Below are 27,851 nucleotides of genomic sequence, written 5' to 3'. Positions count from 1 at the left end.
TTCGAATGTTCGAACGAGTGACTTACATTATACTGTTACATGGATTCGAATCAGCTCGGGCTTTGAACCACTAAATTCGACTTCTCGAGTTTGAATTCAAGTTACGATCCTAAACAATTGAGTACATAGGGCTTGAACATAGTTGGCGACGACTGGGTATGAATTATACAGTGTTAGTGACATGGTACTGATTACTGAAGGGGATGATTGAGACCGTGATTCTGAGTTAATATCAAGTGGATTTTTCCATCGCTAAATTCTAAATTTTTGTATTTTTATTTCATCATCATCAGCCGTACGAAGCCCACTGCTGGGCATAGGCCTCCTCCAAGGATCTCCACGACGATCGGTCCTGCGCTGCCCGCATCCAGCGGCTTCCCGCGACCTTCACCAGATCGTCGGTCCACCTGGTCGCCATTCTAGAACCTTTCCGCCCCAGCGGCCATCGGTTCTCCTCGCTATGTGTCCTGCCCACTGCCACTTCAGCTTTGCAATTCTCCGTATTTTTATTTATTATATTAATTAATTATATTCATTCTAAAATCTTGTGTTTTTTAACTTATTTTTAATTTGCGATGAAAAATTCCACTTGATATTAACTCAAAATTATAAGCCAAGTCATCACCGTCAATATTTGTTACGATGTCACTTACACCATATACAAGTACTTACAGGTAGACACGGGTGTGTATGGGTGTTAGTGACGCCGTAACAAAAACTTTGGGTGGTCATACAGATCATGATTCTGAGTTGATATGAAGTTTAATTCTGTCGGAAAAAAGATGAAAATTTTGGTGTTTTTTATTTCCAGTTCCATACATTTGCAACGGAAAATTCCACTATATCGACTCGGAATCTTGGTGTGCACCGTTCCTCAAAGTTGCGATATATTTCAGCCGAAGAAGTTTTCGGAAATACAATGGATGTTATGTTTATTTTATTTATTTTTTCTAAAGCAAGACAAAATTGGACAAAGAGAAACAGGTTCTAACATAGAGGTAATATCATGTAAAGCTTTACAATTCCGATTTCTTTTTTTGTAAAAAAAACAAAGTACGAGTACAAACAGGTTTACGCCAATTATCTTTTGGAGGGATGTACTTCAGAGAATGGAGACTAATCTTCATTCAATTTCGAGAGTTCTATTCGTATAAAGTATGCCCTCTCATGTAACATTACTCTCTTATATATACTTTTATTTTAAAATTGCTTTTTTTGTGCAAATTGTCTGCGTCTTTTTTATTTTTTCTTTAATTCTCATATAAGCTCCTATACCCCCAATTGGGCTAGACAGAGATACATCCATCTCAAAATGAACTAAATTAAGTACTCTCACTTTACCAAGCTTTCTGTTAGACGTACGTGATAGATGGTGAGCCGTATCGCCTGTCTGATACCGGGCGTCAAATCAAAATCAAAATCAAATCAAATATACTTTATTGCACAGAACTAGAATTTCAACAATCAGACATAACACATGAATACAGTACAATTTGGGCAAACCGGTTGTCCTCGTTTGAAAAGCAAGCCTTCGACACATAGGACGACTACAGTGACTCTCCTGTTTTCAAATTGTGTTTATAATTGTCCTTATGGATAATCGGTCCATTCTGTATCTTGTGGTAGTCCTGTTTGGAAAACACGTGACTAAATTATTTTAGATAACATAAACAGCCTACCTATATATGTCCCACCGCTGGGCACAGGCCTCCCCTCAATCAATCGGAGGGGGTATGGAGCATTATACTCCACCACACTACAATGGAGCACCCATTGCGGGCACCCAAAGGCTTAACGTGATTCAAGCCTTCAAAGTCCTTACCAAACAAAGGACATTCCCACAAAGAGATTTCGACAATGTTCCCATCAGGAATCGAGCCCGGACCTTCAGATCGTGAGCCTAATGCTCTAACCAGTTTGCCACGGAGGCTGTTACTATTTATTTTATTTTTATTCGAAAACCAACAGCTGACGATACCAAAATAGGTAAATCATATAACAACATAAACCAGACAGCCAATAATACTATAATACTACGTATTGAACGGCAAATCTCCGCTCCCCACCAGCGGCTGAGCTAATTTTACCTCACCCCCCTCGGTCCTACTTCAGTCTTCAATAGTATGGCGTCAGACGTCACACACGCACACAGATGCGCGTGTACGATAACGTCAATGTTTTCCAAGTGTGTGTAAAACAAGATGTTATGTATTACGTGTTCGGGGTGCCCCTGTTGTCACAACTTAACTAAAGTGGTTGGTATAGAGCTCTGATTTATTGCCATACATTTCCGTCTTTCAAATATACAGGGTGTTAGTGACATCGTAACGAATATTGAGGGGGATGATTTAGACCATGATTCTGAGTTGATATCAAGTGAAATTTTCCGTCGCTAAATTCATTTTTTTTTTTAGTTTTGTAAATTATTATCAATTCTATGCTTTTGCGATGAAAAATTCCACTTGATATTAACTCAGAGTAATCATCTGAATCATCCCCCTCAATATTCGTTACGATGTCACGTACACCCCGCACAAGTACATACTGTAGCCATACAAGTAGGAATGGGTGTTAGTGACACCGTAACGAATACTGAAGGGGATGATTCAGACCATGATTCTGAGTTGATATCAGTGGAATTTTCAGTCGGAAAATTCATGAACTTTTTTGTTGTTTTTTTTAATTATTTTCTGTTACATACTTTTGCGACGGAAAATTCCACTTGATATCATATGAGAATCATGGTCACAATCATCCCTCAAAGTTTTCGTTACGATGTTACTAACACCCTGTATTTTTTGCTTTTATAGCTCTCACTTTAGAGTCCTTTAAGTCCCGTCCGAGTCAGATTTTGTTTTCGATTTAGTTTTCTCTTTGTGAGTTTCCATAAGCACGGATGAGTGCTATAAAAACAAAATCATTCACGGTACAGTCACGGTGTCTTTTTGACGAAGTAATATTAGTACTCAATACTCAAAAGAGGAGCTCGGTGGCGCAGCGGTAAACGCGCTCGGTCTGCGATTGTTGAAATTAAGCAACTTTCGCAAAGGCCGGTCTTAGGATGGGTGACCATAAAAAAAAAAGATTTCATCTCGAACTCCTCCGTGCTTCGGAAGGCACGTTAAGCCGTTGGTCCCGGCTGTATTAGCAGTCGTTAATAACCACCAATCCGCACTGAGCCCGGGTGGTAGTTTAAGGCCCGATCTCCCTATCCATCCATAGGGAAGGCCCGTGCCCCAACAGTGGGGGTGTTAAAGGGCTGGTAATGATGAATGATTCTAGAGAGATAGCGCCGGTTTCGGCTTAATGACGATACATAGATCGAAAGAATATTGTATGGACAAGAGGAGGACCCGGTGGTGTAATGGTTAACACGCTTGTCCTGGCTTGAGAAGAGCTGCGGGTTCAAGTCCCGTCCGAGTCAGTATTTTTTTCTTCTAAATATAGTCATTAACCTTAACCTTCCTACCTGCTATGTCCTACCTGATCTTCATTTCCTCAAATAAGCTATGTCCCATCTCTAACTTAACGGCCTCCGTGGTCCAGTGGTACAGCGTTGTGCTGACTTTCCAGAGGTCCCGGGTTCGAATCACGGTGGAGACATATCACAAAAATGACTTTGTGATCCCTAGTTTGGTTAGAGCATTACAGGTTGATCACCTGATTGTCCGAAAAGTAAGATGATCCGTGCTTCGGAAGGCACGTTAAGCCGTTGTTCCCGGTTCCTACTACATGGTCGTTATATGAGCCATGTCAGGGGCCTTTGGCGGCTTAATAAAAACCCTGACATCACGGCGAATGAGGTTGGTAATCCACCTCACAACCGACACGATAGAAGAAGAACTTTGTCCACATTTCACTCATCATCATCAATTTAAGAACCACGCTCTTGTCGGTGTAGCATTTTCCATTCCAGTCTATCAAAGGCCAATTCCTTGACTTCCCTATAAGACACGACGTTAACCTTTTCTTTAATCTGTTCCATGTAAGCTCTTCTTGGTCTTCCCCTTCCTCTCTTTCCTTCTAGCTTTCTTTCTATGATGTTTTTAATGAATTCGTCGTGTCTTATTAGGTGTCCAATCATCTTGCCTCTTCTGTCCTCAATAATTCTCAGTATTTGTCTCATTTCACTCATCATTACTTATTTATACGCGGACATTAGTCGAGATTAACGCGAGATTTCTCAGAAAAACCGCAAATGGACTTTTTACAGCACCCAGAAGGACTTAAAAGATAAGTAAGAAGTGATTAAAGATAACCTTTAGCAAGTCTTTATCTTATTAGACGTGGGACGACGAAGCGGTTACTTACTTTGAGTAGGTGCTTTTTATTTTCATTCGTAGGTCACAGGCTTCCTTGTAAGGGTGTTTTATTTGACACGTTTCTCATCATCATCTCCCTAGCATCATCATCATCATCACCAGCCCATTAACGTCCCCACTGCTGGGGCACGGGCCTTCCCTATGGATGGATAGGGAGATCGGGCCTTAAACCACCACGCGGGCCCAGTGCGGATAGGTGGTTATTAACGACTGCTAATGCAGCTGGGACCAACGGCTTAACGTGCCTTCCGAAACACGGAGGAGCTCGAGATGAAAACTTTTTTTTTGTGGTCACCCATCCTGTGACCGGTCTTTGCGAAAGTTGCTTAACTTCAACAATCGCAGACCGAGCGCGTTTACCATCTCCCTAGCCCGATTACCTAACCTGAAGATTTGACAGGTCCGGTTTTTTCCCAGCTTTTTTTTTGCTTGTCTGACATTGCAACCCGCGAAGAGAAAAAGAGCCCAATACAGGTTAGGTTACATGCCTCCGAAAAGTCATTTCTCGGGAATGTGGGTTTCTTCACGATGTTTTCTTCACAGCTGAGCACGTGATAATCATTTATTTGACACGTTTCTCTCGAAGAAAAATCTCGGCGTCGACAACGATTCGTGTCTTAGACAAAGAGGGTTCCCCCTAATTAATTAACATCCAGATAAATGGGAAAAATAGGAAACCCTCCATTTAATTGGTGTTGCTACGCTAAATGGAGGGAAAGGGATTAAATATAGTATTATGTTACGATCTAACGTAATAATTTAATTTTATGTCATCTATGACATTGCAAAATTTTTGTAAATGTAACCGAGTATCAACATACAGTAGTGGGACGTATATAAGCTGTTTATGTTATGTTATGTAATTATTTTATTTAACAATCAGAATGATACTCATTGGCTGATTATAGTTGGTATAATCTAGCAAGGAGGCTCAATATTAAATTGATACAGGCATAATTTAAACTTGTTACGTTCGGTGCATTTTTAGTCTGTGGTTTTAAAAAAGAAAAGAGTAGATTCTCTATTGTTAGTTTTGATGGCGCAATTGTAAAAAGTTGTGGCTTTATGGCGGGAAACGGGAACGGGACAGTTGCTTTCTTCATTGAATAATCTAAATAATTAATACGAAGTGGTGTTTTGTGGTTGATGATCGCATTAAGTTAGTCGGAAGACATTCGCGAGTGTTATTATATCGGAGTATTCAATAAATAAAGTGTACCTATCTGCCTTTTTTCGCCTCGTGGCAGGAAGCCGCTTCATAACTCGAAAGTTTATGCGGACTTTTGAGTTAAGTAATTCATTTGGGGTTCGGAGTAGGAGTCTACTCCGAGGGTGGGGGCTTAGGTTTCATCATCATCATCTTTCATCATTTCATCAATCATCAAGAAAAAAAATACGTAAGACATGGCTGTATGGGCATAGTTCCCTTTGCCTTACCCTTCGGGGAAAACCAAAACAAAAAAAAAAATATCTGTTGTTAGTTTTGATGGCGGAATTGTAAAAAGTTGTTAAACATTATAATGGCGTAATTATACACATAAAAACCTATTTCGTGTTTAATTCAGCATCCGCCTTTACAAAATATTAAGAACCGTTGGCGCGTAGACTTATTGTAGATTTGCCGCAGATGGCATTAACTACTTCGCCGGACAAATGGTGAGCGCACGAGTAGTTACATAACACCACGATTGTTTAATGCCATACCGACTGAACTGATCGATTTTGCGATTATAAGTAAACCTATTTTTAAGAAAAAATTCAAGACTCTTTTGTTAAATAAACTGTAACCTCACATACCTTTTTATAAACATTAGAATAGACTACACGCACGTACGCAGGCACGTTAATCCGTTGGTCCCGGTTACTATGTATTTACTGATGTAAGTGAGTAATCGCTACATGAGCCATGTCAGGGGCCTTAGGCGGCTCAATGGGAACCCTGACAGTAGGGTTGATGGGGTTAGTAATCCAGGTGGATTTGTGGTTGTGAGGTCACAACCCACACGATAGTAGAAGAAGTATAAATAAGCTGCGTTATGTTAGCTAACTCTACAATTAAACGTAAATATTAGTAACATACCCAGTTTTAATCAGTAAATGTTGAGTAAGTACTACAAATATCACTCTTATTACGGAAACCAAATATTATTACTACAAGTTATAATAAGAAATATTATACAAAAGAATACAGCAATTAGTCTTTTATTTTTTCGCTTCTCTCGACAATAATCGTCTTCACTTGTTTTTCTTTCTTCGTAGTCCCAGACGGAACACCCGTCAAAACGTTTTTCTCTTAAAAAGTGACGTAACATTCCTTTTTTGAAATTGCCTACATTTATTTGTATTGGGTGTTTTGGGGTTCTGTACTACAAGCTAACGCGTCTCACAGACCCCAGTCTCTCTCACCAACAACTGTATCTTAATCTTATTTTATTGTTAATTAGCAATTATCGTGTTGATGTGAGAGTAATAAACATATTTTTATTTTATTTAAGCTCGCCAACAAACCGTTTTGCAGTTTGGCGAAACATATTTTTTTGTAAAATTGCAGTGTATATTTTTTTTAATAAATAAAAAAACAAGTATATTTTACAATCCCTGTACTTTTTTGATAAACGTACTTGTAACTTGTAGCTTGTAAACGTCTAGACTTGTAAGGTTTGAACGCGGCACAGGAAGTTAGGAGTAACCCTTTACCCCGAGGCGGAGTGTCCAATACATTTATATACGATATGTCAGTATTTGGTCCAATATATCTTGTGAGGACAATATTGACTGAATCTGAATGTTTTATTTGTACGTATGTGTCTAATATCGACACGTGTGTTATCAATAACGGGTAGGGCAAGGGTTATGAATCATAACCCTTATAGACCCTTACCCTTATACGTTTTATTTGCTTTACAGTATAACAACATTATTTTTGATTATGGATATGTAAAGGAGGATGCTGATTTCACCATAAAGTTATTTTATTATTATTATTAGTCTTAAAAAAAAAACAGTGAACGCGCACGCATGAACGCACGCATGCACCAATCAAATTATTTTTTTTTTTTAGTAAAGCTTCGCGTGTAATCAGGTGAAACACACTTACGAAGCAAAGTACTTATTCACTCAAGTTTTGAAAATTTTAAATTCAAATTCTTAATTTGTTTATTCGGACAACAGAAGACCATAGGTTAATAACCAAAAAATACATACTAAGATAATAATATACTTATAGATAATAATACAGGGTGTTAGTGACATCGTAACGAAAAAAAAAAATGGAACGCCTATTTTATTGTACTAAAAACGATGGTGGGTGTTTTTCTTGTCGCAAATGTTTAATTAAGATTTTCAATTTTTACTGTGCCGCAATGTAAGTCGAACAACGCGCCACACAGACGCTAAACTTACGCGCGGCTACCTACGTTACGCGTGTGAGATACGATGTTGATATCTAGGTAGGAGTTTTCATTCTCTTGTATTTAGATGCTTAGTGGTTCAACGTTTAAAAATGTTGTTTGTTGAAGTAGAACACCTACTGCCACGATTTTTCACGCACGGTACCTACCTACCAGTTATTAAAACGTTCCTAACTTATTAACAATAAAAACTCTACTCTTGCCTTACCTTAATTGTTATTCCTTCGGATGAAGTACCTAGGTAGGTACCCTAGAACATGTCACGTCACGTAGGTATGCAACATCGCGTTTCCTCCGCGGTAGGTAGGTATCACACGCACTCACAAACACAACACCTTGCTCTTTAATAAACATCAACAATCTTCCATACTTTTGCGCAGTAAATGGTCTATGATCTCATCATAGTCGACACTACTCATTTACAGAATGAAACAAACACTCACAAACACGAAAAAAATATCCTCGAAAAACATCACGCGATTCGGGTCAAGCTTAGTATTCGACTGAGCGGAAGCGCGCGGCGGCGGCGTTAGCGCAAAGCATCAAAGGCGCCGACTAAGGGCGCCGACGACGCACTGGCCGCGGCCGAGTCGAGCCGACGACTAGAGAGAGAGAGAGAGTATGTTTATGGTGCAAGTGACAGAGAAAGAAATAGTATCTGTTCGTATGCCTACTTTATTGGCGAGCGTTGCCCTTGACCCGTGCGCCGGCTATTCACCTGCGCATAGCTGAAGTTGTAGATACGTTATTATTATTATTGATGACATTGATAAAATTTAATAATTAGTAATTTTTATTTGTTTGTTTTAAATGTGCGTTCTATGCAGCTTAAAACACAATATGGGACTGAAAAAAATCTATTTTTTTTATGAATTTGGCGACAGGAAACTTCACTTGATACCTATCAACTCAAAGAAATACCTAGTATCTGTTCGTAATGCCTACTTTATTGGCGCGCGTTGCCCTTGATCCGTGAGGCTATTCACGTCCGAGTATCCATCAAGACAGATCAAACAAGCCCTAACTCGGAGGTCTTGCGTCCCAGGATCCTTTAATTATGTCTTAGAACCTTCTTGGCCTATGTGGTCCAGTGGTTGAGCGATGGGATGCGGAGGGTCCGGGTTCGTATTCCGGTGGGGACATATCACAAAAATCTGTTTATAAGGCCTTTGGTTGGGACGTTACAGGCTGATCACCTGATTGTCCGAAAGTAAAATGATCCGTGCTTCGGAAGGTACGTTAAGTCGTTGCTCCCGTCTACTAGGTACTTATGTAAGCACGTAGCCGTTACATGAATATTGTACACAGAACAGGATAGGTTTAATTAGTTCTTTACTGATGATTTAACAATGAGATTTAAAACTACGAATAACTTAGTACTTAGTACCTCGGTACGGTACCAACATGTAACAAGAAAAATAAGATCACTCCACTCGGACAATTTTTTTCTTTGAACATGCCGACATTGCCTACGCGGCGGAGTTGCCGAACTATCGATAGGTAGATTATCAATTGTTGAACTTGAAAATTGTCTAAACTATCGAAAGTAGTGATAGTACATTTAGATCGATACTAGCGATAGTACCGATAGGTCTTGCTTTGTAACAATAATGGGTATTGATCTAAAAGATTTATTTATTTATTTATTTTCGATTTTTGTGTAGCGAGGTTTTGCGTAGGTACTTACATACTAAGTTGGTGGATGGTTGACATAGTAGGTAACTAATTACCTAATCTGTGGTGGTTGTGTTAGTTGGTTGTTAGTTATTCTAATGACAACAAAGAATACAATTATTTACTGTTTCAACTGTTTTAGGTAGATAATGGCCCTGATTCCTATGAGTAAATGAATGAATAACCCGGTCGAATCAAAAAGGTATCTCGCTGGTAACTTAATTCTGTCGGTTGTTTTAGATTTCTGCTTAAAATTGACGTGTATTCCATAAATTTTATGCCTGTTGATTATCCGTCCATTTAAGAATAAGAATAAAATAAATTTATAATTTACGATAGACAGAGAAAGAAATAGGATCGGTTCGTAGTGCCTACTTTGTAGGCCGCGCCGCCGCCGCGCCGCCGGCGTGCGGCGCGGGGCGCGCGGAGCGGGGCGTGCGGAGCGGGGCGCGCGGCGCGGTGCGTGTGGCCGTTGACCCGTTCGAGCAGCTGTTGTCTCCATTACATCGAAAATTTTCGATAATTTGTCATTATTGTTTTTTTTATTGAAATTTGGGTTCTATGCAGCTAAAAGCACAATATGGAATTGAAAATAATTAAAAACAAAACTCAAAATTTCATGAATTTTGCGACGGAAAATTCCACTAGATATTAACTCAGAATCATGGTCTGAATCATCCCTTTCAGTATTCGTTACGATGTCACTAACACCCGGTATGAGGAGCTCGGTGGCGCAGCGGTTAACGCGCTCGGCCTGCGATTGTTGAAGTAAAGCAACTTTCGCAAAGGCCGGTCATAGGATGGGTGACCACAAAAAAAAAAGTTTTCATCTCGAGCTCCTCCGTGCTTCGGAAGGCACGTTAAGCCGTTGGTCCCGGCTGCATTAGCAGTCGTTAATAACCATCAATCCGCACTGGGCCCGCGTGATTGTTTAAGGCCCGATCTCCCTATCCATCCATAGGGAAGGCCCGTGCCCCAGCAGTGGGGACGTTAATGGGATAATAATATAATTTAAAAAATATAACAGGATACAAATAATATATAAACTAGATTACAAAGTATGTACCTAATTATTGTTCTAATGATATACATGATGTAAGTGACATCGTAACGAAAACTTTGAGGGATGATTCATACCACGATTCTGAGTTAATATCAAGTGGTATTTTCCGTCGCAAAAGTATGGAATCGAAAATAATTTAAAAAAACATGAAAATCATGAATTTCCCGACAAGAAATAACACAAGCTACAACTCAGATTCATGGTCTTAATCATCACCCTCAGTATTCGTTACGGTGTCATTGTATTTTAGGCGATACGGCTCATCCATCACGTTGGTCTAACAAAAAGCTCGGTAAGGTTTGGTTACTTAGTTTATCTTGCGATGGATGTACCTCTGACTACCCCAATTGGATCCCGTACGAGGTTCAAGACAAATTATGAAATTATGATTACTAAATAAAGACAGATCTAAAACTAACGAAAAGCATTTTTTTTTTCTATTTAACTTATTTATGAAAGCAGGAAAAACGTAATAATAAAACCGATATTTTATCGTTTTTCTTTGACTTCACAGTGTGCTTTTTCATTCAAATTCTAATAGTCATTTCGAGTTTTGACGTTTAGTAAAAAGTAACTGATTTGACTAGTTCACTGTCGTGAGTTTATAATGTTGTAGGTTATGTTGATTATATATGTGTTTTCCAGATATTCTCTATGGACAAGTGTTTTTCTATACTTGACTCTGGCAGTAATGGTTTTATATACGGCGACCCTTTACGACGACCGGTTGCCGTAAACTTTTTTGTTTTTCCCCGAAGGGCAAAGCAAAGGGAACTATGCCCATACAGCCATGTCTTATGTATTTTTTTTTGATGTGAATGAAATGATGAAAGGTGATAACGATGAATGATGAAACCTAAGCCCCCACCCTCGGAGCAGACTCTTACTCCGAACCCCAAACGAATTAACTCAAAAGTCCGCATAAACTTTTGAGTTATAAAGCGACTTGGCTCTAAATAGGTACACTTTGTTTATTGAATATTCCGATATAATAACATTATCGCGAATGTTTTCCGACTAACTTAATGCGATCATTAACCACAAAACACCACTTCGTATTAATTATTTAGATTATTCAATGAAGAAAGCAACTATCCCGTTCCCGCCAAAAAGCCCTTGCCATAAAACTTTTTTTTGTTTTGGTTTTCCCGAAGGGCAAAGGGAACTATGCCCATACAGCCATGTCTTATGTATTTATTTTTTTTCATAAAGTTGAAGTTGATGTGTTGTTTGTCACAGGTCTGCCCAACGACCTGTCGGTGTACTGGCACCAGTACCCGTACAGTCTCGGGATCGTGTTCTGCAAACTACGGGCTCTCATCTCTGAAGCGTGAGTACTTACTATAATTATTATTTTTTTCACCATGCTAGAAGAAAACCAGTGGGCCTAGCACCGTAAGCACGCGACTCTTTCCCGCCGCGACAGAGATCGTCTGTCTCTTTCTGTGCTGTACTGTGAGAGAGTGACGGGTGACGTAGGTATGTCGAGGCGAGAAAGAGTCGCGCGCTTACGGTGCTAAGCCCGCAGGTAGGTATGCTCAAAAGTGACAGCTAACATTTCAAGGTTAACCCAGCTGACGTCGTCCCATCTAGTGTTGCCATTTCGTAAAAAATAAATTACCCATAACCAATGTTTTTATATTTACTTTGCAATACAATTTTGGACTTTTAGTAAAAGATTTAGTTACAGTTTTAATGTTATTTATATATGTGACTAGTTATAGTAATTTTAAATATATTAGTCACAAATGGCGGCTTTTCATAGAGTTAACGTTACCTGATTTTCTTATACCGTACCTGGTATCATTCGTGTAAACTGTGTACTCAGGAGTAAGTCTGCGGTTGCGGTTGTTTACCATTTAAGTACCCGTAAAATCTCTTACAATACAATACAAATACACTTTATTGCACCAAAATAAAAAGAAATAATTACAAAAAGTCTCTTAACTAAGTACATGGCAAATGGCGGCCTTATCGCTTAAAGCGATTTCTTCCAGACAACCATAAGGTGAGGAAAAAGGTAAAAAAAAAATCAACAACAATCGCAGAGAATCATTTGTCCAGAGCGTGAAGAAAGCTGAACATCTGACGGTCATCCATACCACAGATCATTATAATACTAACGTACATACTAATATTACACTTGGGGAAATGTAGTGTGTGTCTGTTTGTTTGTCCGTGTTTCACGACAAACTGGAGCGATGAGTTGACGTGATTTTTTTAATGGAGATAGTTATAGGATGGAGAGTGACATAGGCTACTTTTTGTCTCTTTCGAACCCCCCACTTTCCCAAAAATGAGGGTGGAAGTTTATATTGAGCATTCCGCAGTTTTCAAGGTAGAAAGCTAAAAATTGGTATGCAGACAATTTGTGACAAATAAAAAAGTCGTGCTTATATTTTTTATTTATTTTTTGAGCGATGGGCTCGGATCCTCACGCATTGGGTGCCTCATGACGGGTACAGGCGTCGTGGTAGATCTCGAAAGAGATGGCGCGACGACTTGGACGCTTGCCGGAGGGACTGGCCGGAGTACGCACAGGACCGTGAAAAATGGAAAGAGGAAGGGGAGGCTTTTGCCCAGCAGTGTGATCTTGTAGGCTAGATTAGATTAGATTAGAATTTTTTTTTGGAAATCTGCCCCCAATTCCTTAAAGAGGGCGTAAAATTTTATATGGGACTTTTCGTAGTTTTTAAGGTAGGAAGCTAAATATTGTTGCATTAGGAAAGGGGAACCGTGTCACCCAGAATTTAACGCGAGCAAAGTCGCGGTCAAAAGCTGGTTTGACATATTTTTTGTATCTAGTTCGTACGTTTGTACCCGCATATAAAGCCTAAAGATAATCTAGACGTAAGCAATTTGGAAGATATTAACTACATCAATCTTGCGAATGAGTCGAGTCTTCAAGAAACTATTGTCGTATAAATGATTGATTAATCCAGGGCATGTAAGGATTTAGGATGTGATTCAATCAGGATTTAATAAGGGAGCGTTCCCGGATTATATATGTCGTGGCCAGATTTTATCATCATTATTTTTTTCATGATGTGCTCCATCATTTCATGCAATGGTCATAATTCATGAAATAGAATATCACTCGTTGGCCACATCATGATGTAGTTTGACCAGATCAATGAACACAAAACGTTTAACGATATGAGCAACTAAATGCATGATTACTTCATGATATGGCTAAACGTAATCATATTGTAAAATTGGTAACATTATCCACCGTTAGCGGCGCTGGTGTCGATTATATTTAAAACTTGATTGATATTATAATCGATGAATCAATATTGTATAATTTTTCATGTCGAATAGGTACGTAATTTTGAACCTAAGAAACTCAAATCGAATCGACTATTTGCATTTTTATTACACCACATAACATGGACACTGCCTACATTAACGATATGGCGAAACATTGATTGAAATATTATTAAACGTTGATGTCCTTTACACTATAGCAGAGACAATAGACTTATTCTGCTGCTCTCTGAGTGAATTCGCAAAAGACATCATGTTTGTGATTTGTTATCAATGATATTATGTAGTAAAATTATGGTAATATTTTTTAGTATTTAAGATAGCTTCACTGTCGTATTGGGTACACACCTGTAATGATAGTTGTTCGTTAATTCCTTCGATAACCAGAGCTAGAGACTAAATCCATGGCTGGTACGGTGGTCAGTGCAACACAAATCTATACATATCACAGCATGAAATGAGAAGGCCACCAACCTGACTGCTGCTGCGCCGGGCTCCAAACCACGGGACCTAGATACCTATACCGCCGACAGTTCCTTGTTGTATTCACCAACTTAACACTCAGCTGACTTGAATTAGGTATTGTCCAATTTCCGATAGATAAAACAGTTTCTTCACAATAAAACAGTAAACAAATTATCCGTGGCGGACCCCGTGGTCGGCGCGAACAGAGTGACGCCATATTGGTTTCGACCAATAGCGTGGAATGCCGTGCCTCGCGTAAGTCGAGGCGGCAGATTCAAATTTCAGCCATGAGTATAGTTTGCGTGCACAATAGTTGTAACATTAAATAAATAAAAACGTTTCAACGATATGGTCAACTTAAGTTGGCTAGTTCATGAAATATGACCATTTCATAAAATGGTCGAACACATCATGAAATGATCAATAATTCTACGATCTGGCCACGACATATTCAAATTCAAAAATATAATTATTTATTTAATAGGTAACATAGTTACACTTTGAATAGTCAATTTTTACATAACACTGTGTACCTATAGGTACATTAGAATAAATTTTCCCTGTAAATGTGTGTGCAATAAAGTGTCTTATTATTATTTGAGGAGCTCGGTGGTGCAGCGGTAAACGCGCTCGGTGTGCGATTGTTGAAGTTAAGCAACTTTCGCAAAGCCGGTCATAGGATGGGTGACCTCAAAAAAAAGTTTTCATCTCGAGCTCCTCCGTGTTTCGGAAGGCACGTTAAGCCGTTGGTCCCGGCTGCATTAGCAGTCGTTAATAACCACGCACTGATGGTTATTATTTGTATGTCGTTTCCTTGTCTCGGGACTGACTGCCTGACTGCGTTGTCAGGCCTTTTGGAAGGCGTGCGTGGGACCGAAGCCAACACGTAGAGGCCCTTGAGACAATTTAATCTAATTATTATTGTTATTACGAGTATTCTCCATCAGTGTAGTCACGTAGACCGTACAATGATATTCCACTTATCATTATCACGATCCTGAAATACCATTTTCGTTTCCTCTACTCCAGCAAACACGCTCCCGATACATAGGTCCCTCTTGAACTGGCCTTTCTATAAAACATCCTCAATTTGTTCGCGATATGTTTGCGAAGGCTTTCCCTTCCGGTACCACTTGAACTCGCTTTTTATATAGACCCACTTCGTTTACTTTTTTATTTAAGTACATATTTTTTTGTTGTTGCTACCACGGTTACCTCGACCATTATTGACGGCGAAACGGCGCATCACCTATCACTTTGGTCCAACAGAAAGGTCAGTGAGGTGTCGGTACTTAACTAGGGACTTTCCCATCGGCGTTCCCAAAAACACGATAGATGGTGTTGTTAAGTTTTTTCTTCGTTTAAACTTCTAATTTCATGGATAACAGATATATGCATCTTTTATCTTTGTTTTTGGGTATAAATGATGACCCTTTTTATTACAGCAAGGTACAATTACAACTTCCACCCATTATTTTCTGATCAAAATAAAGAGAAGCAATATAGGTAGCAACGTCATTCTATACATAATGTAATTCAAATATCAAGCAACAATTAGTTTTACATATTATGCTTCTGCTATTACATTACATTTTTGAATAATTATGTACCGTAGCAATGAGAAAATAGGTAATTATCACGTTAAACACACGTGTCAGGATCGAAGCAAATGGAATTCTATAGTCTCTGCTTACCCCGGTGGGAAATAGGCGTGAGTTTATGTATGTATGTATGTATCACGTTTAAAGTTAACAACGCCATCTATATAATTTTTAACTAACAAAGTCTGGAAAGGGCGATGAGGCAAAACTTCCCCATCCATCAACAGATTTCAGACATATCTCATTCGAAGCGTCTTAGCAAGTTGATATTTATGTTCTATGGCGGCTTATTGGAAATACGCGGGGTTTAGCCGGAATTCGGGTTTTTAGGTACGATTTTGGGTAAGTACCTCCTGATGCATCACTGTTCCAACAAACAGACTCCAGGAAATCCCATTCGAAACGACTTAGCAATTTAATATTTTTCTTATATGACGACTTTCTTTTCATAACCTATAAAGACCTATAAAGGAAGTGGGGACGGGTCCCATATAGTTACGGTCATAGCCCTTTCCTCATTGAAAGAAATGGTGCTTTTGTTGAAGAAAATCATATTATTATGATTTTCTTAAGTAAAAAAAGGCCTCCGTGATCCAGTGGTTGAGCGTTGGGCTCACGATCCGGAGGCCCCGGGTTCGAATCCCAGTCGGGACATATCACAAAAATCACTTTGTGATCCCTAGTTTGGTTAGGACATTACAGGCTGAGCACCTGATTGTCCGAAAGTAAGATGATCCGTGCTTCGGAAGGCACGCTAAGCCGTTGGTCCCGGTTACTACTTACTGATGTAAGTATGTAGTCGTTACATGAGTCATGTCAGGGGCCTTTGGCGGCTCAATAATAACCCTGACACCAGGGATGATGAGGTTGGTAATCCACCTCACAACCCATGATAAGAAGAAGAAGAAAAAAGGGCCCCAATTCCTGCAGACACCTCCTAATTTTATTTTAAGTTATACCCGTCATTTTCTTATCCGCCTGAAAGGAAAGGGACGGATGACGAGTGGTTTAGAGCCCGAGTCGGGATTCGAACTCTGAAATGAAAGTTTGCCACCAAACTTGACACATTTTGATATTCACAAGTTAAATAGATAAAAAAAATCCTAAAGCATGCAAATTACTCCTTGCTACAGGGGGGCTACATTTTTGTGCCATTTGCGGTGGAGACGTGTGGTTGCTGGGGGGAGGAGGCGAAGCAATTCGTTAAGGACGTGGGCCGTCGCCTTAGACCCTGTCCAGATGAGGCGTTTTATGCGCGTTGTAATACCACAGAGTACTTAACATCGTACGGAGACAGACGCAGATCGCCAAGCATGCAGGAATCTATAAAGTAATCAAATTACTCTGTGGTATGAAAACGCGAGTAAATCGCGCCTTCTGAACAATGTCTTAGAGAGCAAGGCTTTGACCCCCGCTCCGGGTCTTACTTGGCTCAGAGGTTGTCCGTGGCAATCCAGCGCGGTAACGCTGCTAGTGTCATGGGGACTTTTGGGCCGGGTTTGACACGGAGTGGGTTCTAGGTTAAGTAATTTTAAGTTGGATTATTTGACTTTTTGTAATTGATAATCTTTACAAATTGAATGATTAATCAAATTTAACTCTAACCGATAAAAATGGTTTTCGTTAGTTTTACATCTGTATTTTTTTAGTAATCATACATAAACAGCCTATATACGTCCCACTGCTGGGCACAGGCCTCCCCTCAATCAACCGGAGGGGGTATGGAGCATACTCCACCACGCTGCTCCAATGCGGGTTGGTGGAGGTGTTTTTACGGCTAATAGCCGGGACCAACGGCTCACAATCACAATCACAATCACAATTTCATAATTTATCTTGGACCTAGTGCTCGACCCAATTAGACCTGTCATTGTACGTAAGCTAGTGTTGTGATGTTCATTAGCATAATGATACATCGAGTCGAGATAACGCCGATCGGTTATTTACTAACACTAAGTTGTCCTTCAAAGGGCTGTGTTTTTTGATCCGTAAAGTAGCTAGCCGGATGAAATATTCACAAAAATGTCTGTTTTATTATGGCGGTACGGACGAGGCGTACACAATTGACTGGTTTTTAATAACACTTGCATGAAAAGCTTTTCAGAAGCGCCTGTCTCTAACTGTAAGGGATCCTTTCTTTTTTTTTGGGAGAACTGTAGCGTTCACAGGGTGGTTTTTATTGTAAAATAAGGGGTGTAAGTGACACCGTACCGAATAATGAGGGGGATGATTCAGCTCATAATTCTGAGTTAATATCAGATATATTTTTCCGTTGCAAAATTCATGATTTTTTGTGTTTTTTTTTATTATTTCCAAATCTATACTTTTGCGATGGAAAATTCCGCTTGATGTTAACTTAGGCTGGTAATTAATAAACGAATCTCAGCTGAGACTGCCCTCAAGATCATGCTCAAGTCTCTGTTTTTATATGAGAACTGTCACATTATAATAAATAAATAAATAAATAAAAGAAGTTTATTCAACCACAAATATTTTACAAAATTGCTTAAACCTAATTACATGTAACACATTATCAGTTGTGGCCGAAAAGGAAGAGCCTCAGCATTGCTGCTGCTTTTCAGTCACCCCCTGTATAACCAACTGAGTCGCTACACTGGACGCCGCGAGAACATTTTACCAAAACAAAAACACTATTGAAATTAAAATTTAGACAGAAACATCAATATAAACCATGCTGCAATTTGGTCGACCAACTGGCGAGGAATAAACGAAAGTACTTTTCGGGGAAACCAGGTTGTTATTTCCAATTGCTTGAGGTTTTTTGCATTGACATGATCTTGAGGGCAGTCTCGAAGCTGAGATTAGTTTATTAATACCACCCTTAGAATCATGAGTTGAATCATCCCCTTAAGCTAGTGACATCACTTAAAGGGGATTTATTGAGTTGACATCGAGTGGAATTTTGCGGTTAAAAAAATGCATTTTTTTTCGGGTAGGTACCCATATTGTAAGATACAATTATGTCACTTTAAAATTTAAAGTTATACAATAAAAAAAATCATGAAATTATAGCATTTTTTAAAATTATTTTCAGTTCCATACTTTCGCGATGGAAAATTCTACTTGATATCAAGCCAGAATCATGGTCTGAATCATCCCACAAACTTTAAATAGAATAGAATAGATTTTTTTTATTATAAAAGGACGCCACACACAAAGACAAGACAATAACATCACTTATTTTTTTTACAAAACAATTACAAAAAGCATAGAAGGATGTTCATTACAATGATCATAAGGTGGTGGTGGACGTCCTGAGATAAAAGGGCCTCACTCAGCACAAGTCGCGGCGTGAACCACGACGCTGGTGTTATGTGGACCCTGTTTAAGGTGTCACTAAGAACCTGTAGGTTATAAAGTCAGGCTGTGATGAAGGTCTTGTTAATCCTGACATCTGCCTGCGAAACTGTGATACGAGGGATTGAGGAAACTCTTTTATGGCACAAGAACATGTTGTTTTTTTTTATTTACTTTGCGTTTACGATGTCGGCTATCGTTAAACACGCCCCACAAAGTAAAAGCATGCTCGCAGTTCACGCTTATGAACTTGTAAGTGAGTTTTGGTTTCGACCAAGTAGTTAATGCCATATGCGCCAAATCTACAATAAGTTACGACAAAAAAGTATTTTGGAAACATAGATTGCGACATGTTTTTTAAACATCATCTCCTTAGCGTTATCCCGTTTTTCACAGGATCCGTTTACCTAACCTGAAGATTTGACAGATCCGGTTTTTTACAGAAGCGACTGCCTGTCTGACCTTCCAACCTCCGAAAATGCATTTCTCGGGAATGTCGGTTTACTCACGATGTTTTCCTTCACCGCTGAGCACGTGATAATCAGTTATAATCCAAACTTTAATTCGAAAAGAAATTCGTCAATCATTAGTTTAGACCTGTTCTGGATTCGAAGCTGCGACCTCAAAGTGAGCGGCAGCGTTTCACCAACTTGGCTACCACGGCTCACGGCACGGTTAGGCTTTTTTTTTAAATGACATCCTCAATAAAAAAGCTATACTTCTAAACTTCACGACTATATGCCAAACTGGGATAGTCAGAGGTAGGTACATCAAGATTTAGTGAACCCTACGCTTCACCTGAATTTCCACAATGACTACCTAATGTTGGGGTCCGATTCGTTTAAAAACAAAGATAAAAGATGCATGTCTGCTATCCATAAAATTAGAAGGTTAAGGGACGAAGAATCTGTACAGCGCTTTTGCGGACACACATTTTTCGTTGGCGTTCCACGTTACGATAATTGTTCGGTACTGTTACTTCACAACGGCCTCCGTGGTCCAGTGGTTGAGCGTTGGGCTCACGATCCGGAGGTTCTGGGTTCGATTCCCGGTGGGGACATATCACAAAAATTACTTTGTGGTCCCTAGTTTGGTTAGGACATTACAGGCTGATCACCTGATTGTCCGAAAGTAAGACGATCCGTGCTTCGGAAGGCACGTTAAGCCGTTGGTCCCGGTTACTACTTACTGATGTAAGTACGTAGTCGTTATATGAGCCATGTCAGGGGCCTTTGACGGCTCAATAGTAACCCTGACGCCAGGGTTGATGAGGTTGGTAATTTACTTCACAACCCACACGATAGAAGAAGAAGAACTTCACCAAGGCGACCGTCCTACTCGTTTTTACTTTTTCCTCCAATTCGAACCTCTTGTATAAAGACCGTTGTGAATAAATATTGAGTCAAGCCATCGAAATCCTTTTTATTTTAGTGAAAGCAGGGTCTAAACAAGTACATACAGACATAGAAAAATTAAAAAAATAAATAATTGATTGATTGATTTTTTTTTGATTGATCGATTACATTAAGGTGTTTATTGCTTGTTACTAACCTCTACGGAACATGTCCGAAATAAACCCTTTTTATTTTATTTATAGTGACGACAAAATTTTCGGATTGATACTTTGTCCTCAAAATACTTTAAAATATATTTTGTTAAAGTCACATCCCGTCTTAACAGTAACTGATAGTACCCAACCATTCCTAGAAAAAAAAATAATGATGGGTACATAAACATAAATGTCTAGTGAATTTGTTTTGTATTTTCTCTGCCATAAGACAATATTCATTCTCATGTGGAGACCAAATGATTGCACTACTTGCTGGCTTACTCACCAACGCATTACATAATGTAAATAATTAATAATAGTCGGGAATAAAATCGTGAGTTTGTGTTACGACTATATTATATTTTACAAAATCAGACTGGCCCCGATTCCTGCAGACACCTCCTAATTTTATTTTAAGTTATACCCGTCAATTTCTTATCCGCCGACAAGGAAAGGCAACGGTTAATTTTAGAATGAATGAGTGAATGAATGAATAACCCGGGTGAGTAAAATAGTCGTCTCTCTGATATACAACCCGTTTGACGTGTGCTGTCATCTTAATTCTGTCAGGTTATTGGGTTTTTTAATTTCTGCCTGCAATTGACGTGTGTTCCATAAATTTTATGCCTGTCGATTATACGTTCCTTTCTTTTACGGAAGTTAAGAAAATGACAGGTATAACTCTGAATCAGCACCTTGGCTCTTCATTTCTTATGCTCTTAGTTTAGTTTTAATATCGTTTTATGCGACGAAGTCGCGCGTAGCAGCTAGTTTCTCTATATTCATTCAAAGACTTTCCTGAACATTCCTCGAATTTCTGTTCGAGTAGGTACTTTCACGATAACCCTTAGACGACGCGGACGAACTTACTGACGGGAAGATATCTAATTTTAAATTGACTACAGAAAACTTTCTCGAAGTCATCATCTAATAAATCCAGTTGAATCCCGAAGTAATTGCAATTAAGAATTCTTCAATCTTCCCATCAACAACCTTTTAAATCGTAATAATTTCATTTACGGACTCCTCGATTGGCTGAAAGGGAAATCATTTCATGAAAAATCTCTCGGCTCTGTGACAGATGATTTGTTGTCAAAAAATATTCAAAAGGGAAAAGAACTAATTTATTCGAAAACTCAATCGTGCCTTCCTTCTGACATTAACGTACTCGTAGAATTTTTTTAACTTTCTTACAACATTATAAATGACGTTTGTTTTGATGATAAATGTCTCGAAATCTTTAGCTGGGCAGTGACTGGCTGGTCTCCGGCCTGTCATGGAATGTAATTTTTATTTTTATGATATGATAATAATAATCACCATTTATTTCAGGTATACACCCATAGTAAAAGTTACAAAATAATATTACAATGTTTGCAACACAGTAAAAAGTAAATAACATAGCACAAATTATCATAAGCTTATTTTTTTTAGCTTAGCTTTTTTTGTATTTTTTTTTTATTTCATTATATCCTTAATCTTAATACATGGTTTGAATGATGCCGTTAAACCACAGAGGTTTGTCTCGGCACCCATTCGTCGCATTAAAACAGAAAAAAAAGACAATAAAAATAATACGGAAAACATTGAAAGGAATCATATCGATAGTTGTCCACAAATGAACTTAAAAAGCACACACAGCGCACTATTTTATGTTTAGTCATAAGTACAAATGACTCAAATACACACAACTATGTGTGGGTACAGGTACACATTATATGTAAGTCATCATCAGCCCATTAACTTCCCAACTGCTGGGGCACGGGCCTTCCCTATGGATGAATAGGGAGATCGGGGCTTAAACCATCACGCGGGCCCAGTGCGGATTGATGGTTATTAACGACTGCTAATGCAGCCGAGACCAACGGCTTAACGTGCCTTCCGAAGCACGGAGGAGCTCGAGATGAAAACTTTTTTTATGTGGTCACCCATCCTATGACCGGCCTTTGCGAAGGTTGCTTAACTTCAACAATCGCAGACCGAGCGCGTTAACCCCTGCGCCACCGAGCTCCTCAATGCATTCATATCTTCTAAATAATCACTAACTTTATAATAACCTTTTTTGTAAAGTTTTTGTTTAACTACTGTCTTAAAACAGTTGAAAGGCAAATCCTGAATGTCAATGGGAATCTTATTGTAAAAACGTATACATTGCCCCTTAAAAGATTTAGTGATCTTATGTAAGTAATCGACTGACTTGTAAAGCAAGTATTCTTAGCATTCGCCACCAGCACCACATCTCTAGTGCGTCAATCTTTTATTATTACTATCATCATCATCATCATCAGCCCACTAACGTCCCCACTGCTGGGGCACGGGCCTTCCCTACTACTATACGCAATCAAAATACTAAAATAGACACGAGCAGTCTACCAATTCGTTCGTTTTCTTGTCTTCAAATTCTTATTTACATTGAGTCTGCCACAAAACCTTATTCATCGAAAATCTCGAACAACCGTAAATTAAAAAATAGCTGACTGAGACAAAAAGTTCTTGAAGTGTGAATGTGCTAAAGGTGGAAACCCACCGGGAGCAATCATAACCACATAAGTTCACAATAGTATCTTGGGGCCTTCTTCGTCTATCGTGTGGGTTGTGAGGTGAATTACCAACCCCAACAACCCTGGTGTCAGGGTCAATATTGAGCCGCCAAAGGCCCCTGACATGGCTCATGTAACGACTACTTACATCAGTAAGTAGTAACCGGGACCAACGTCTTAACGTGCCTTCCGAAGCACGGATCATCTTACTTTTTGGACAATCAGGTGATCAGCGTATAATGCCCTAACAAAGTGATTTTTGTGTGTGTCCCCACCGGGATACGAACCCCGGGGCCTCCGGATCGTGAGCTCAGCGCTCAACCACTGGACTATGGAGCCCGTTATTCTACGTTAAATACATGCGACTGCAAGTTGTATGAAGTCTGCTCTACAACCTAATGACAATTAAAAACTTTCATGTACGGTTTAATCCGCTCCAGGTGCAACCCTGATGCTGACCACGATCCTCAGATATGAGGGACCGACCCAAGAGAGATGTATGGATAGAAGCTTAACATAAAATACACCTTTTACTCTTGCTTTACAATCTAATCAAGTCTCGTACCTATAAAATTCCTATACTAAGAAAAGGTTTTTATTTATTTATTTATTTGTTGCATGTCACATGGTGGTTCACAGTTCTTAAAGTAAATAATGTACAAGCATGTGACACCCTGTAAGGGCACCGCAAAAGTATTCCAAGAATAACTTAAAACTAAAAAAATATAAACTATTTTTTACATTAATAACTTTAGAATTTAGAAATTATATAATATATACTACCTACTTATACTATTATTATTTTTAAGTAATTATCAGTAACAAAGCTTTATTTTATATATTTAGATAACAATAATATTATATTATTTATTTAACTTATTACAATCATTAAATAGCTCTTCTATCTTATAAAAGGCTTTATTTAACAAATACTTTTTTAGTATTTTTTCGAAAAAAGGTATTTACAATTCACTGATCTTTACACAAGGCAGGTACATACCGGGAGCATTCGCTTGTAAAATAACTTCGGATTTATCGGTGAATGCATCCAAGCGTGAATTACGTTACTGCGCACATGCTAAAACACACTACGCGCGGTATAATATTTTGTGACAGCTTAACAAGTCCCGTAAACAAAACAGGCTGGCTGTCATTAGGTGAAAAATTAAATATTTATATATATATTTTTGATAGGAATATATATCTATAATATCAAGTATTATAAGTAATGCATTATAATCTATGTAAGTATCATAGTATGTTTTCTTTATTGTATATAAGTAGGTACGTAATTGAGTTTGGTGTGTCCGTGGCTCACGTTCGATAGGTCTCCCATAATACCAGCGCCGCGGCCCGTGCTAAGCACGTGTCACGGCATTATGCTGAGGGAGATCCTTTTTTTATTTTGGGCGCCACCATTGTGTATTTAATGTCTGTATTATTTGTCTTCTTGTCTTTGTTTTTTTTTTTGTTCTATTTTTTTTATTTCCTGTAATGTAAGTTTGTAAATGTGGCGTCCAATATGGAAATAAATATTTTCTTTCTTTCTTTCTATATTGTAACCCTCGGAAGCAGCGTGGTCACTCCCAACACGAGCATATCAAACTGCTTACTGGGAGGTCCACAATTTCGATATTGTAAAATACTGGAGAAAAATAAAAATTATATTAAATTATATTAATTATATATTAAACCGAAACGGAATCATCTTACTTTTTCAGACAATCAGGTGATTCAAGCCTGAAAAGTCCTTACCAAAGCGATTTCGACAATGTCCCCATCGGGAATCGAACCCGGACCTCCAGATCGTGAGCCTAACGCTCTAGCCACTAGACCACAGAAGCTATCTTACCACGGAGGCTTAATTTACATTTGTAAATTAACCCTTTCACGGGCGGAGACCATGGGTCATTTGATGGTTCATTATAGATAGTATGACCCATTATAATCGGAACGTCATTAGACGTTCTGTCCTTGAAAGTGTTAAGCTGTTAGCTCCCCGAAGATTATAAAATAAATAAATATATAAATGGCGAAATCAGTGCCGCGGCTTAGTACGTGCTGAGGTCGTTACAGAGTTTGAGAAGTTGTAATCGAATTAAACTATGTTAATTGAATTAAACACACACAGTAACACTGACACACATATAACACCACCGAATTAAGTTAAACTAAGTTCGAGTTAATAAACTACTTACAGTTTGAAATTCATGCAAAACCGCCGGAAAAAGCTAGTATATAATGTTAGTCTAGTTAGTGTCAGTCTTAGTCCTGAAATTTATTTATAAGTAACAGTATAACATATCATATCTTCTTATAACATAAGATTTTGTATTGTAGCCTAAGGTCTGTCTTGGCTAGTTTTTATAAACCTACCAACGAATTATTATGTTTGGTCGCTAGTTTCTACCAACAGTCCAAATTTTTGGAATTATAAAATAAGAACCGACAAATACTTGTAGGTTTAGAACTTGCGAAGGCTATAACTCATATAATACAGGGTGTTAGTGACATCGTAACGAATACTGAGGGGGATGATTCAGACCATGATTCTGAGTTCATATCAAGTGGAATTTTCCGTCGCAAAATTCATGATTTTTTTTTAGTTTTTTTAAATTATTTTCAATTCTATACTTTTGCGATGAAAAATTCCACTTGATATTAACTCAGAATAATCAGCTGAATCATACCCCTCAGTATTCGTTACGATGACACTTACACCCCGCACAAGTACATACTGTAGCCATACAAGTGGGTATGGGTGTTAGTGACACCGTAACGAATACTGAGGGGGATGATTCAGACCATGATTCTGAGTTGAAATCAAGTGGAATTTTCAGTCGGAAAATTCATGAACATTTTTGTTTTTTTTAAAGTTATTTTCTGTTCCATACTTTTGCGACGGAAAATTCCACTTGATATCATCTCATAATCATGGTCTCAATCATCCCTCAAAGTTTTCGTTACGATGTCACTAACACCCAGTATATGAAAACTGAATCCTTCCCTCCCCTAGTAATCTTATGTAATCGACTGACTTGTAAAGCAAGTTTATTTTTATTCCGGGTATTAAAAATGTGCCGATCGCTATTTTTGCAAATAATCCTATGTTTTTTTACATAATATTAAGTTTTCAAAGATTGTGATGCCAAAGTTAAAATATTAATTTCTTTAATTCAATAATAATTCAATAATATTCTAAAATATTCTAATAATATTCTAATATATAATTTAATTAATTGAATAATATTATTATTATATATAATAGATTTATGTTGTTCTTATGAAGGTCGGGGATGCAATGAGTCAGTGTGAAATGAAAAGAAATGCGAAATGGAATGAGAGTTTCGTAATTTAAAATGATTGACGGTCAGAACGAAAGGCCAGTATGTGCAGAGTTTGTACTCTGCTACAGTACATAGTTTTGCACGCCAGTGTTCGTATAATAGTGGGTCGACAACTTCATTTCTCGTCTAAAGCGATGAAACTGTCGTTTAAGTTGTATCACGTTCACCACAAACTTTGTGCTATGTAGATTACGTGCTTCAAAGAGCCGTGGTAGCCCAGTTGGTAGAACGACTCCAGTACAGGCCTATACCAATGATTGTCGAATTTGTTTTCGAATTCATGTTTGGATCATAAATGATTATCACGTGCTCAGCGGTGAAGGAAAACATCGTGAAGAAACCCACATTCCCGAGAAAAACATTTTCGGGGTTGTGACCTAACCTGTATTGGGGTGGATTTCCCTTCGCGGATTGGAAGGTCAGACAGGCAGTCGGTTCTGTAAAAAACCGGACCTGTCAAATCTTCAGGTTAGGTAAGCGGACCCTGTCAAAAACGGGATAATGATTTATTTTGAACAAAAAAAACAGCTGTACATAAATAAGTTGGTAAAAAATCTATTATAATATTATTAGTGTTAATATACAGCCAAATATATTGAACCTTCTCAATGGGAGACACTTCAGGACCCCGATACCGACCCCGCCGGCGTGGTCGACGATTTCCCTTATTCAGCGCTTGTCGCTATCGACCACTTAATTCTTTCAAATATTTTTCCTCTCAGACGTCGCCCTGAGCCGACGTTCGCGCCCAACTGGGTATCCTCAGGCCTGTTGTTTAAACGTTGTTCCGGGTGAGAGCCTTCAGCGCTCCCCATTTGTCCGGCCTAGTAGTTAATGCCATCTGCTACAAATCTACTAATTAATCTATATTAAGTCACGTTAAAATTAAAAATAAAATCTCAATGGGAGGGTTTGGCAGCACAGCGCCCAGAATGGCGCAGGCTGGTGATGAGGCGAGTACACGAGTTCGAGCAACAGCGCACGGCAGACATCAACGTTAAACGTGATGAGTCGCAGGCCCGTCCCCCTGCCGCTATTCATTATAATTACCAAAACCTGTGCTCACGTGCCCTCACTGTGCGCGGGAGTTCACTGTGAAGATAGGCCACATAAGCCATCTTCGGGCGCAACAGCGTCGTGCCGACTAGGAGTCGAAGTGGTCGCCATGGCCGAAATCATCATCATTATACAGCCAACTACATAGTTCCCGGATCACTACAATAGAGTTGTAATGACAGAGGTTATCACAAGGAGAAAACAAATGCTTTAACAATAGCGAAAATAATAATATTCTA

The 27,851-nt window shown here is 38.8% G+C and overlaps 1 protein-coding gene across 1 annotated transcript in view; it reads left to right on the top strand.

Annotated features, from left to right (window-relative positions):
- LOC126375500 (neuropeptides capa receptor-like) overlaps window positions 1-27,851 on the top strand; it is a 174,416-nt gene that overhangs the window by 57,315 nt on the left and 89,250 nt on the right. Inside the window, exon 2 of the mRNA XM_050022460.1 lies at window positions 11,709-11,799. Within this exon, the coding sequence (XP_049878417.1) occupies window positions 11,709-11,799 (91 nt within the window). The remainder of the gene's footprint in view (window positions 1-11,708; window positions 11,800-27,851) is intronic.

Source organism: Pectinophora gossypiella, chromosome 19, assembly GCF_024362695.1.
Source record: "Pectinophora gossypiella chromosome 19, ilPecGoss1.1, whole genome shotgun sequence".
NCBI lineage: Eukaryota > Metazoa > Arthropoda > Insecta > Lepidoptera > Gelechiidae > Pectinophora > Pectinophora gossypiella.
The sequence above is the reverse complement of the archived record's forward strand: the minus strand, read 5'-3'. Positions and strand labels throughout refer to the sequence as shown.